Source organism: Homarus americanus, unplaced genomic scaffold, assembly GCF_018991925.1.
Source record: "Homarus americanus isolate GMGI-L3 unplaced genomic scaffold, GMGI_Hamer_2.0 scaffold30161, whole genome shotgun sequence".
Lineage (NCBI taxonomy): Eukaryota > Metazoa > Arthropoda > Malacostraca > Decapoda > Nephropidae > Homarus > Homarus americanus.
In genome coordinates this window covers 525,852-539,236 of record NW_024718697.1, presented here as the reverse complement: position 1 = coordinate 539,236, position 13,385 = coordinate 525,852, and the positions used below count along the sequence as shown (strand labels likewise).

Below are 13,385 nucleotides of genomic sequence, written 5' to 3'. Positions count from 1 at the left end.
GAAACTGTGAATTACATTCTCGATCATTAGAAAATGGGATACAAATATTCTCCTTGGCTTAGCCTTAGAGAATGTTAGCTAAAGTATTCGCTAAAATAAAGTAAAGAATATATATATATATATATACATATATATATATATATATATATATATATATATATATATATATATATATATATATATATATATATATATATATATATATATATATATATATATATAGTTTATAATCTATTAGCTTCCTTAATTAGTAGCTGGGATGGGGTTTGTTCTACGTGTATGCTTCGCAGAAATAAGCAGTTTAGGTGAAGGTATTCACAAATCAATGTTTTTTCTTTTTGTGTTTACATGAATTAAGAGCAGTTCGTGCACTGGTGTTTACGACGTATAAGTCTCAATGATTGATGAAGCCAAACGTGAGTGGCCTTGACTAAGTGCACTAATACTCAAGGCGAGACTCACAACAGACACCAGATGCTAAACGTGCTGAGGACACTGAATGTTTAACATGACATTACTATGAAACTACTGGGGTAAGACATTGTTATCAAGTAAGACAATATGCTAGACTTATCCAGTAAATGAGTTTCAATGGGGGAACAATATTTGTTGATGAAAAACATACACAAGGTTGAGTCGTGCAGTAAAGGTGTTCAAAGGAAGGAATATCTCGTTTATTTATATCAAAACATGAAAATGGTCATGCAGGAAATTTTTTCTGGATATGTAATAGACGTAGGAGTAGAAATCAACTTGAGAGGGTCGGGACGTGTGCCAGTAGCAAGAGGAAGAGGGTGAGGGAGGTGCACCCTTGGCTCACCAACACAACAACCGTCACATAACAATCTCAGCCCTGCCGCCCGAGATCATTGTGCCCATCACCGCCAGATAATGAGATAATTGACCCGTTAGTTATGAATAATTGAGAAATTAATCAGCCTATGTGGAGCCAAGGTTCCCTGAGGTGGGTGGCGGTGGACACCTGAGAGACGCAGACGGGTCTTCAAGGAGGTAAATAAGACCCTACGCCAAGACCTGGCACTGGTGTAGTCCCTCGACTGACAGAGGGTAGGGCGGGGGTGGGGAGAAGGAACACACCTAAGGGGATGGGGAGGGACGGGATGAGGGAAGTTATCAAGGTCTGTGTGATACTATTAAGAGGGACTTACAAGGGAGGAGGGAGCTGGGGCGGGGGGATCACCAGGCCTTGGAAACCTCAGGTTGTGGACAAATACAGTTTCACTGTGGGGCTTCTTGTGACGAGTCTCAAGGATTAATCCACAAGTATAACAGAGAATAAAAAAGGTATATTGTGTGCATTCCTTTCCCCGGACACTGTGTGGCTACGTTACACCTTGGTAACTAGTATTACACGACACAACTTATCGCTCTGTTAACTAGCAATTCACCTCAAAATGTTTGATGTCAACAATATAAAAAACGCAGTCATCTGATTGGCTAGACACTGGCGAATCATAGCGTCTCTTACAAGGTTTCGAGCCCCAAATAAGATCTTGAGTCGACCCCAAATCCAATTAGGAAGTCAGAGTATAGCCGCACCCTGTAGACGTCGGCGAACCGCAAGTCGGATCGTCCGAAATAAGAGTAGGATCGACCACGACTGAAGCCCCACAAGGTAGAGCAGGCGACGAATCACGCAACCGACCCTCTTTGTGCCGACTTTGCAATGGAATCTAACACGGCCACTTCCTCTACACTACCATCACACCACTACCATGATCGTGGCGGTAATACTCCAAAATGTGTAGATAATTTGAGAAATTATGACTCCTTTCGAGACCAACTATAAGACACCGTTGATGCAAGCACCAAGACCTGCCAAAGAGATTGTTTTGATGCCGGGCCCCTAAACGAGGTGTGTAACCTGAGCCTCACGCCGGCTCTTCTCACAGCCAAACCCGACTTCCGTCCGGGTCCAGATTACCCGAGATGATCCGCAGATTAGCCACGAGTCGTTGCGGATCCTTCAAGATTACCGTCACAAAACACTGGGGTTTCCGCCACAGCTATTGGTGTGTGTCTGACTGAGCCGGAGGTCAGAGGCATGAGCTGAGGAAAGTGTTGAAGGGCATGGTGGAGTGAGAGGGAAAAGTGGAGTGACAGGGAGAGGTGGAGTGACAGGGAGAAGTGGAGTGACAGGGAGAGGTGGGTGTGGACGCATATGTGGTGTGGCGGTGAGGATTTGACGGAGTGCGGAGCCGAGACATGTGGTGGATGGGCCAAGACGCGTGGTAAAGGGATGAGGACGTGTGGTGAGGAGGGTGAGGGACGTGGTGGAAGTAGGACAAGTTCCATACACTAACTGTTTATTGTGTGCTGGAGAGCTGTAGTGATCCGTGTGTGCATCTTTATCTACTGCGTGTGGTGGGACTTCTGTTTGTGGAGAGACTATATACAGCGAGTGGAGAAAGGGACAGCAGGTGTGGAGTGACCAACAGGTGTGGACTGACACACTTGTCAAAGCCATCATTATAGCAAATGACCAGTCCAGCCTCAAGTGTTTTGCTGACACCTTCAGGGTGACGCTCAAGACATGAATCACCTAATTAACCCCTCCCCTCCCTCGCCTCAAGGACATCTTGACGCACACGCGCGGACTACACCAACCTCTGTGTCCTGCTGCTACATGAACCAAACTCCCTCGAGCCTAAACACATAACCTTCGTACTCGGCGCCTATAAATGGACATAAACATATACACACACACACACACATATACACCCTCGGTCGAGTGATATCAACCTCTGAGGAATCTTACCTTAGAGGTCAGAGTGACGTGTTTAAGTGTGTTTTGCTACAGACGTGTATATATGTGTGTGTGTGTGTGTGTGTGTGTGTGTGTGATGCTACAGGTGTGTTAGGTCTATACTCACAGGTGTCGCAGGGGTGGCTGATCAAGCCGGTTGACCTTTCATTAGGGAAGATGTTGAACGGTCCGCTCGCGCGCATGTTCCTCTCGACTGCCGCACGATCTAGAATTTACCAAAGTCTTAAAATATGGAATGGGCGCGCGCAGCTGTACAGCGGCCGGAGCGGTAGGGCTATGTGCAGGTGTTGTGAGAGCTGGGGGACGTAGAGTTGTGTGCCTGTGTTGGGAAGTAGGGCTGTGTACAGGTATTATGGACAATGTAAGATAGTATGCAGGTATTTTGAGGGCGTAAGGCTGTGTATGTGTCGTGGGGTGTCGCAGGGTTGTGTGTGTGTGTGTTGTGGATGTAGTCGAAATCTATGGGGGACGTGTACAGGTGTTGTGGGAGGCCGTAGGGTGATGAGAGGAGCGGTGACCGCCATTACATCTGCTTGGGGGTAATCAACAATGAACATGTAAGTATGACCTGTCATTCACTGAGCTTAGTGACGCATCTGCCAGTCTGTCACCCCAGTCGCCCTTCTAAACACGCGCTATACAACACTGTGTCACGCTATACATCGCTTTGTCACGCTGTACATCGCTGCGTCAGTTTATACAATGCTATGTTATGTTACACAACGCTAATTTGCGCTATACAACACTGCGTTACGCTATACAATCTATGTCACGCTGTACATCATTGCGTTAGTTTATACAATGTTATGTCGCGCTACACAACGCTATTTTGTGCTATACAACGCTGCTCCACACTATAAAACGTCAGGTCACGTTATACAACACTCTGTCATACACTACAACACCCTGTCACGCTATGTAACACTGTTTTACGTTGTACAGTAATGCATCATGTTAAACAACGCTACACAACACCAGGTCAAATTAAACAACACTATACCACGCTAAACACTATACCACGCTAAACAACACTATACCACGCTAAACAACACTATACCACGCTAAACAACACTATACCACGCTAAGCAACACTATACCACGCTAAACAACACTATACCACGCTAAGCAACACTATACCACGCTAAACAACACTATACAAAGCAACACTATACCACGCTAAACAACACTATACAACACTAAGCAACACTATACCACGCTAAGCAACACTATACCACGCTAAGCAACACTATACCACGCTAAACAACACTATACAACACTAAGCAACACTATACCACACTAAGCAACACTATACCACGCTATTAACCTAAGAGCACGTATTAATGCTTTAACAAATACTCTTTAACTTTGTTTCATTCTCTTATAAACATACGATAGCCTAAACCTAACCACCCATCCATCTCACCCTAACCACCCATCCATCTCACCCTAACCACCCATCCATCTCACCCTAACCACCCATCCGTCACCCTAATCAGCGTCAATTCGTTTAGCTCTTAGTTCGTTGACTCGTACACCTAACGACCCATTAACGACCCTAACTGCTTGTTCCTCGTATATGTGTGTGCGTGTGTGTGTGTGTGTGTGTATGAATGTGTGTGTGTGTGTGTGTGTGTGTTAACTGGTGGCGGTAGTTAACTCGCTCCTGCTACGGTAAAAATAATGGTCGCTGTTAACAGTAGTTGATGTGAGGCGTGAGGATCTCCACCACCTCCCATTGGTTCCCACAAGCCACGCCCACTGGTTTTAGCTCCGCCTAGAGATTGGAAGCCCCGCCCACAGGACACTCGCCAACAATCTAGCTCCTCCCGTAGGATATAACTTTGCCTGCGGGTTATGGCTAGTATGTGTATGGGTTAGCTCCACCTACACATTATAACCCCCCCTACGGCTTTCAACTCCCCCTCCAAGTCATAGCTCCGCCTACTGGTCCTAGTTCCGTCTATAGCTCCGCCCTTATCAGAAGAGCTTCACTTCACTGCCAACGCTATATAGCTCCAGAATATCCCTTACGTTCACTGTCCACGCCCACACTAAATAGTTCCCCCCGCCCCACTGAAAAACTCCACTCACCTAACCCTTACCATACACACCACGCTATATAGCTCCGCCCTATCGTTTACACCGTGCTAAATAACTCCACCCCCCAAAAAAATCTTACCATCCAGGTCAATCCTATCTGGCTCCACCCCCCCGCATAACGGCCTCACTAAATAGCTCCGCCCACAGTTAGTAACTCCGCCTTTAACCTACGCCTTCCGCCTACCGGACTGTTCCGCTTCCACTTAACACAGCTCCGCCCACCCTCCACGCCTACTAGATCGCTCCGCCCACTCTCCACGCCCCACAAAATCGGGTCCCGCCCACGCTTAACATCTCCGCGACCCACGCCTACACTTCTCTCGCTAGCTTGGACACCTTAGCAGAAAATCAATAAACCGTAGAATCGCCGCTACCCGTCGAGTCTCATGTGGCATATATTAATGAATAAATACAATTATCTAAGAGAGAGAGAGAGAGAGAGAGAGAGAGAGAGAGAGAGAGTAGACAGGGAAACATTATTTAAAAAAAAATTAAATTCACTCCAAAGGAAATGAGAAAAAATCAAGAGAAACCAGAAAAATAGAACACGAAATATGAAGGAAAATAGAGAGAAATAGAATCCTTAAAGAAAATAATGAAATAAAATGCACAAAAAAAAAGTAACAGGGAAAATGAGATGATTGAGTCAAGGAAAGAAGATTTGAGAAAAGAGAAATATAGGAGAACGGGAAACAGGACAAGGGAAAGATAAAAAAAAATAGCTCAAAAGAGTAAATAAGCAACACAAAGAAACAAATGGAGAGTAAAGAGGGAAAGTAAAATAAGACAAGAAGAAAGTAAAGAAAGACTAGGGAAAGTAGATAAACAAGAGAGTAAATAAAAAGAATAATAGCAACAAAATGTAAACAAACGAAAGTAAAGAAGGCGAATAGAAAGTTAATTTACAATACATAGAGGAATGAAAGAATAGGAAATAAAGAATGATAGAAAGTATTATAAGAAAAGAGAAAGTAAATAATGAAAACAATCCAGTGAAATTAGAAAGTAAACATAAAAACATCAGAAAGTAGATGAAGAAAGTTGATATTTTAGAAAGTAATGAGAAAGTCTATACACAGGAACAAGTAAGAGATTAACAGATAAATCTTGGTAGATTATAGACGAGGTGACTGGCCCTCTCCTCACACACACACATGCATACAGACACACATGCTCTCTATCACTCATACACACACGCGGCCTTTCACTCGTAAACACACACACACACACACACACACATTACCCATTACTCTCTCTCTGCCTTGTCCATCCACTCACTCTCTCTCTCTCTCTCTCTCTCTCTCTCTCTCTCTCTCTTCACCTTACACTGGGCCTCACCTCACTACAGAAGTTGCTCAATAGCCAATAGAAACAGACAATCACTAGACTAACAGCTTGCTGATTGGTGGTTGGCGGTATCATGCAATAGGGGGAGGGGAAGGTAGGGGGGCCAAGAGAGAGAGAGAGAGAGAGAGAGAGATTGGGGAATGGGAGGGAGGAAAGAGAAGGGGGGGAAAGGAACAGAAAACGGTAGTTAGTAAGGGGAGGAGGAGGGGGTTATAGAAAACGCTACTTAAGAATTAGCAACGGAAGGGTAAGGAAGGGGAGGGAGGGAAGGAGAGAGGGAAGGAAGGAGAGAAGGAGGATTGGGTTAGAGAACACGATAATTAGCAGACCAAAAGAGGAAAAGGGAGTAACGGAGGAATAGAATGAGAAGACGGAAGGTAATGAAGGAGAGATAAACAAACATGTGTCTATGATAAAAGAAAGAGGGAGAGAGAGAGAGAGAGAAAGAGAGAAAGAGATTAGATAAAGGAAGGAAGGAAGACAAAAGAGGGCATGAAGATAGGAGGAAGAGAAGACAAAGAGGGCGAAAAGACAAGAAGGAAAATGAGGGAAAGAAAACAGGAGATGGAGAGGAGGGGAGAAGAGGAAGGAGAGAAAGGAGTATAAGAGGATGAGAGAAGGAAGACAGGAGGAGGAAGAAGGGGAGGAGGAGGAAGAAGAGAAGAAGAGAAAGAAGAAAGAAAGGAGTAAAAGATGTGGAAGAGGAGAGAAGAGGAGAAAAAAAAAGAGGATGAGGTAAATTATGACGAACAAGAAGATAAAAATATAAAAAAGCAAAACAGGAAACACAATAAGAGAAAGAAAAAACAAAGATGGAAAACGAGGAATAAGAGAAATAAGAAATAATAGGAGAAAGTAATAATTGGAGGAGATGAAACAAAATTACATTATAAGTGTTAGCTACATCTCGTGGGTAAGGATAGGTTAAGGTTAGTACAGTCGTGGGTAAGGATAGGTAAGGAACATCACATTACATCTCATAAGTAAGGCAGGCAAGAACCAGGCATAGGTAAAAATAGGTAAGGACTAGTTCACCTCGTGGGTAAAGGTAAGCTACGTTTTGGGCAGAGCTTAAGGGAGATGGCCAGCAATGAGGTAAGATAATGGGTGAATAATGGGGAGAGGAAGGGGGAGGAATGTATGAGATGCAACGTGGGGAATACTTATATAAATGATGGGGATATTGGAAGCACTGAGGTAATTTAATGGGGAGATGGGAGCACTGAGGTTTGGGAGATGGGGAGCACGGAGGTAAATAATGGGGAGATGGGGATCACTGAGGTAAATACTGGGAGATGGGGAGCACTGAGGTAAATAATGGGAGATGGGGAGCACTGAGGTAAATAATGGGAGATGGGGAGCACTGAGGTAATTTAATGGGGAGATGGGAGCACTGAGGTTTGGGAGATGGGGAGCACGGAGGTAAATAATGGGGAGATGGGGATCACTGAGGTAAATACTGGGAGATGGGGAGCACTGAGGTAAATAATGGGAGATGGGGAGCACTGGGGAGGTAAATAATGGGGAGATGGGGAACACTGAGGCGGAATAATGGGGAATGGGGAGCACTGGGGGTTGGGAGATGGGGGAGCACTGGGGTAAATGGCAGGAGATAGGGAGCACTGGGGGTAAATAATGGGAGATGGGGCACTGGGGTAAATAATGGGGAGATGGGGAGCACTGGGGTGGAAATAATGGGAGATGGGAGCACTGGGAGTAAATAATGGGAGATGGGAGCACTGGGGTTTGGGAGGATGCGAGGGAGCTGGAGGTGGTAATGGGATGGGGAGCACTGAGGGTAAAATGTGGGAGATGGGATCACTGGGGGTAATAATGGGAGATGGGGAACACTGGGGTGGAAATAATGGGAGATGGAGACACTGGGGGTAAATGTGGGAGATGGGGGCACTGGGGGTAAATGTGGGAGATGGGGATCACTGGGGTAAATAATGGGAGATGGGAGCACTGAGGTAATTTAATGCTGGGGAGATGGGGAGCACTGAGGGTAAATAATGGGGATGGAGAGCACTGGGAGTAAATAATGGGAGATGGGGAGCACTGAGGTATGGGGAGCACTGGGGTAAATAATGGAGATGGGGAGCACTGCTGGGGGTAATAACAGGAGATGGAGAGCACTGGGGTGATAGTGGGAGATGGGGAGACACTGGGGTGAAATGTGGGGATGGGGCACTGGGGTAAAATATTGGAGATGGGGAACACTGGGGTAAATGTGGGAGATAGGGCACTGGGGGTGGAAATAGTGGGGAGATGGGGGCACTGGGGTGGAAATGTGGGGAGATAGGGAGCACTCCAGGAGTGGCCGTGGGATGGGGAACGCTGGGGTATGGGGGCACTGGGGGGTGAAATAATGGGAGATGGGGAGCACTGAGGTAAATAACGGGGAGATGGGGAGCACTGACGTAAATGGGATTGGGAACACTGGGGTGAATAATAGGAAAATGGGGAGCACTGGGGTAATATAATGGGGAGATTAGGAACACTGGGGGGAATAATAGGAAAATGGGGAGCACTGGGTTAAATAATGGGGAGATGGGAGCACTGGGGTAAATAATGGGGAGATTGGGAACACTGGGGTGAATAATGGGGAGCACTGGGGTAAATAATGGAGAGATTGGGAACACTGGGGTGCTTATCTATGGAGACATAACACTAAGGTAAATGGGGAGAGGAAATATCTAGATAAACAGTACAAAGATGAGGAAGCATTTAGGTAACAAAAAATAGGGTTAAGGTCAACTAATAGGAAGAATGAGGTAAGTGGGTAATTGAGGGAAATTAAGGTAACCGTAGTTCATGGGAAGTGAGAGAGAGTATTATGGTAAATATTTGTAAATAAAAATAATAGGGTGTATGATGGCAGAGAATAGGTAATGATGAAATTGTAGGGAACTTAATGTTAGTTGAATAGGTAAAGGTGATATTTCAACACAGTGGAGATGGATAATAGGTAACACAGTGGGTGATATGGGTGATAGGCAACACTGATGAGATGGGTGATGAGTGGTAAACACTGATGAGATGGGTGATAGGTAAACACTGATGAGATGGGTGATAGGTAAACACTGATGAGATGGGTGATAGGTAAACACTGATGAGATGGGTGATAGGTAAACACTGATGAGATGGGTGATAGGTAAACACTGATGAGATGGGTGATAGGTAAACACTGATGAGATGGGTGATAGGTAAACACTGATGAGATTAGATGATGTGATAGCACTGATGAGGATGGGTGATAGGGTAAACACTGATAAGATGGGTGGGTAAACGCACTGATGGGATGGGTGAAAACACTGATGAGATGGGTGATAGGTAAACACTGATGAGATGGGTGATAGGAAAACACTGATGAGACACTGATGAGATGGGTGATAGTACACTGATGGTGGGTGATAGGTAAACACTGATGAGATGGGTGATAGGTAAACACTGATGAGATGGGTGATAGGTAAACACTGATGAGATAGGTGATAGGACATAAGTTGAGGATAGTTAATTGGGTATGGATCAGGTAATGGGTCAGGTAAATGGGGAAGTAAGGAAGGTAAATAACAAATAGAGTGACTACCAGGATGAGACACACATAAGAATGAGGAAGAGGTGAGAAACTTAGTACCAGAGTCAGAGGTGAGAAACTTAGTACCAGAGTCAGAGGTGAGAATATTAGTACCAGAGTCAGAGGTGGACGAAGAAGAGGTTTTAAGATAACAAATGACTCGTGAGAGATTACTGGGATAACAGGTGAGGGAGGGAGACAGGGAGGAGAGATATTAGACGAGGATTATTGGAACAAGAAGTAAAGAGGATTGACGGACTGCACCAGAGAGGGAGGAAAAGGGATTGATGCAGAGAGGAGTTGACAATGGTGGAGTCGGTGGTGTGTGGGAGGCTGAACGGGTGTGTGGGGTGAGGGAGGTGTCACTGTGGGGGCCAGGTATTGTCCATGGGAGGTTGGGGGGAATTCTAGTGAGGGATGAGGAGAGATGGTGGGTGGGTGACTGGTACAAGCAGAGGCTGGGTGGTGCCACGATAACATTCACAACAAGTTGTTGATAACTTGGCCAGCATATACCTTGGTGTGGTGTGTGATGAGGAATAATATGAGAAATATAATTCCTCGTCCATAAGGCCAAGTGTGTGTGTGTGTGTGTACGCACGTGTGGGTGCATCAGTGTGAGGATGTGAGTGTGAGGATGGGATGGATAGATATACAAGCCACTTTCTGCGAAGCAAACATAGAGAACAAACAATTGGAGTTGATATTTACGTTCAGGTGAATAAAAGGATATAGTAGGCTGGACTCCGTCGTAGTGTGGGTCTGCTGGCGAACAATCTGAGGCGCGGTCGTGGTCGCCGTGCAGGAAGCGTGAGAAGGAGTCCGGTGAGGAGGCTGCCAGGAGCGCCGGATGCAGCAGCGGGTGAGGGTGTGGGGGCGGAGGACCTGCAGGAGACTCCTCCCGCCGGCCGTCCATGGGAGAAGACGCCCGGTGCCCATAGTAGCTGGGATAGAGTAGACTGGTGTCGTGCAAAGATGGGTTGGGGATGGCCACGGAGGTGGGCAGTGATACTGGCAACAAGGGTGGGGGTTGGGGGAAGGAGGTGGGCCGATGGTGCGGGTGGTGGCTGGGTGGCGGTGGGGGAGGGGAGCTGCGAGGGGACGTCTGCCCACCCATCCCTGGCAGGGGTCCGTAACGGGGGTAGTCCTCCAAGAGGCGGCCAACCGTGCGGGGCGTTAGGCGAGAATCCGTCACCTTATGTCGCTTCACCTTCTTAGGTGTAACCACTAGCGGGAGGGCCTCATCCTGCTCTGGCTCCATCCCGCCGAAGGGGGAGGTCTGCCCGCTAGGGATCATCCCGCCCATGGGAGGCAAGTTGCCGTGGAAGAACCCATGTGGGGGTTTGTAGAGAGGTGGTCGTAGGTGTGGTAGATTGAGGTTGTTGAGGTTGTTTTCAGAGCCTGGGTAGGGTGAGAGGTTGAGAGGTCCGTGGGGGGCGGGCATGCCGTTGAGTCTGGGCATGTTGGGAGGCCCTCGATCCAGCATCTTGTGAGAACGTGGGGAGCGGGACCGTTCCATGAGCTGCGAGGCAATGTCCCGATTGAGCTGCTCAGCGGCCACCTCCGCCTGTTTGGTGAGCAGTTTTCTTTGCTGTACATACTTGTTGACTATGGTGTCGATGATGACGGCTAGGGAGGCGGTGATCTCCGTCTTGAGCACGTCGGCCAGGCCCTCCAAGTCCGTCACCTGAGACCCTAAACTTAAGTTTCGCAAGAGCTGCAGTTTCTCATTCAAGTCGGTGTTCTTCATGTCGTTTTCCCTCTGTAATCGCGCCTCTTGGTTACGGATTAAACGCTGGGCATAATCCAGGAGGTAGGAAGAGGCGTCGTTGGAGTCGTTTGAGGAGGTGGAGGTGGGAGGTTTGGGTGAGGGGGGTCGTTGTGGCTCCGGGGACCGTCGCCTCACACTCAGGTCAATCTGTAAACCCCCCTCCTCACCAGACTCCGCCACCCGAGACTCCACCTGCTCATCGTCTTCAAGTCGTCTCGTCTTATTATCAGGCTCAGTCGCAGCCTCGCCTTCCTCGTTTTGTGAGTCATAGTTGGGTCGTGTCTCGTGTTGTTGTGGCAAGTACAATTTCCGCTTCTTGCACCCATTGACGGTTGTGTTGGGGGTGGGCGAGGAACGGATCACACTCACTATATTCTCCAGACGTTTCCTAGGTTCTGGGGAGTCAGTGCGCGGACTGTTCTGACTCATGGTCTCCTCCACCTCAGACTCACACCGCGCGTCTTCCGCAGACACACTGTTCTCGTCTCTGCCCGCGTTAGGCTCCTCATTGTTGGCCTCCACAGAGTCCGTCGCCCCCTTGTAACTATTGTTATTGTTGTGTAAGGAGCGGGCAGCCTCAATCTCCTCCATAGTAAGAAGGTCCCGTTTACGTCCCTGAAGGATTTCACGTAAGAGCACGTTATCTGGCTCTGGTCCCCGAATCACCGAGTTCACTGCATCAGCACTATGCACGCTAGAGCTTGTCACTTTGTCCAATACACCCATGGTTGACACTGTGTCTTCAGGCGGGCAGGGCGCCACAGGCTTGGTGTGGGCGCCGAACAACTCACTTAGCATACCGCGCGAACCCACCGTGGGTGGGGGGTTGAAATAGTTCACAAATGGTAGTCCACAAAAGGGTTGACTTGCACTGAAGAGGTTAGGAGCACTTCCCGGCCTGACTGCATTAACACTAACACCACACAAGTTGGGTAAACTACTGAAGGCCGAGTAAGAGTTCCTTGGCTCTCCGGCGTCTACTCTTGTTCTGATCCGTTTCGGTTTCTTCGACAGCTTTTCTCCTAGCATGAAGCAATCGCTTTCTTCGTCGTGAGCCATTGCGGTAGGGAGCGCGCCGATTGGTGGAGGATGCATGGAGGGAGGAGCGAGAGGTAGCGGCGGCCAATAGGGTGGCGCTACGTCACGAGGGCCGATTCTTAAGCCACCAACCAGGCTGCTTGGCTCATCCGGTGCGCCTGTAAGGGTAAGAAAGACGTACGTGAGTATGTTGAGGATGCGCAATGGCGACTTCTTCGCGGTTTATAATATATTATAATATATAATTATGTTAAATATGTTAATTATATGATAATACACAATGTAATATAAAAGTATATGAAAATGAGTGAAATGATCAGGCAGCCCAAATGACATAGAAAAAGGTGTAGACTCCGGACATGGAATCATCTAAATAGCGGCCGCTGGCATATTTCCCGCGTTACAATCGCACCCCCCGTGACATGAGGACCCTCCCTGTAGCCCTTACCAGAATCACCAATGAGGCTCATGAGAAAACAACTCCAGCTAACTTATCCAATTATATGAAATAAAACTATCTCTCGTATAACATACATTAGTTACTCGAGATGGTTTCACAGATCGTTATGTTTGTATGCCTGCAGTAACAAAATTATATATTATTATTCAATCAGCGCCGAGCTATGAATGAAAACACCAGGTTAATACACTCTTGTACAAAAACCAAAACACGAAATAATAACAGTAAAAAAATGTGTATGTATGTAATCAAATATGGACGAGAGAGATGGGTATGACAAAGCATGACAAACGGGTGTAAAGAG

The 13,385-nt window shown here is 47.0% G+C and overlaps 1 protein-coding gene and 1 long non-coding RNA gene across 7 annotated transcripts in view; one reads left to right on the top strand and one right to left on the bottom strand.

Moving 5' to 3' along the window:
• LOC121859818 (homeobox protein prospero-like) overlaps window positions 1-13,385 on the bottom strand; it is a 225,980-nt gene that overhangs the window by 22,535 nt on the left and 190,060 nt on the right. For 5 of the 6 annotated variants that reach the window (XR_006087733.1, XR_006087732.1, XM_042356784.1 and 2 more), the window contains exons 4-5: window positions 10,524-12,779; window positions 2,895-2,993 (exon numbers count right to left, since the gene is read on the bottom strand). Coding sequence is in view for 4 of the 6 variants with exons in the window: in XM_042356784.1 (XP_042212718.1) it covers window positions 2,895-2,993; window positions 10,524-12,779 (2,355 nt within the window). In the remaining 2 variants the exon portion in view is untranslated. The remainder of the gene's footprint in view (window positions 1-2,894; window positions 2,994-10,523; window positions 12,780-13,385) is intronic. The other variant, XM_042356786.1, reaches the window with a different exon arrangement.
• On the top strand, window positions 7,426-7,731 carry LOC121859819. The gene is made up of 3 exons (XR_006087734.1): window positions 7,426-7,486; window positions 7,546-7,603; window positions 7,658-7,731. It is a non-coding gene; the product is annotated as an uncharacterized LOC121859819 (long non-coding RNA).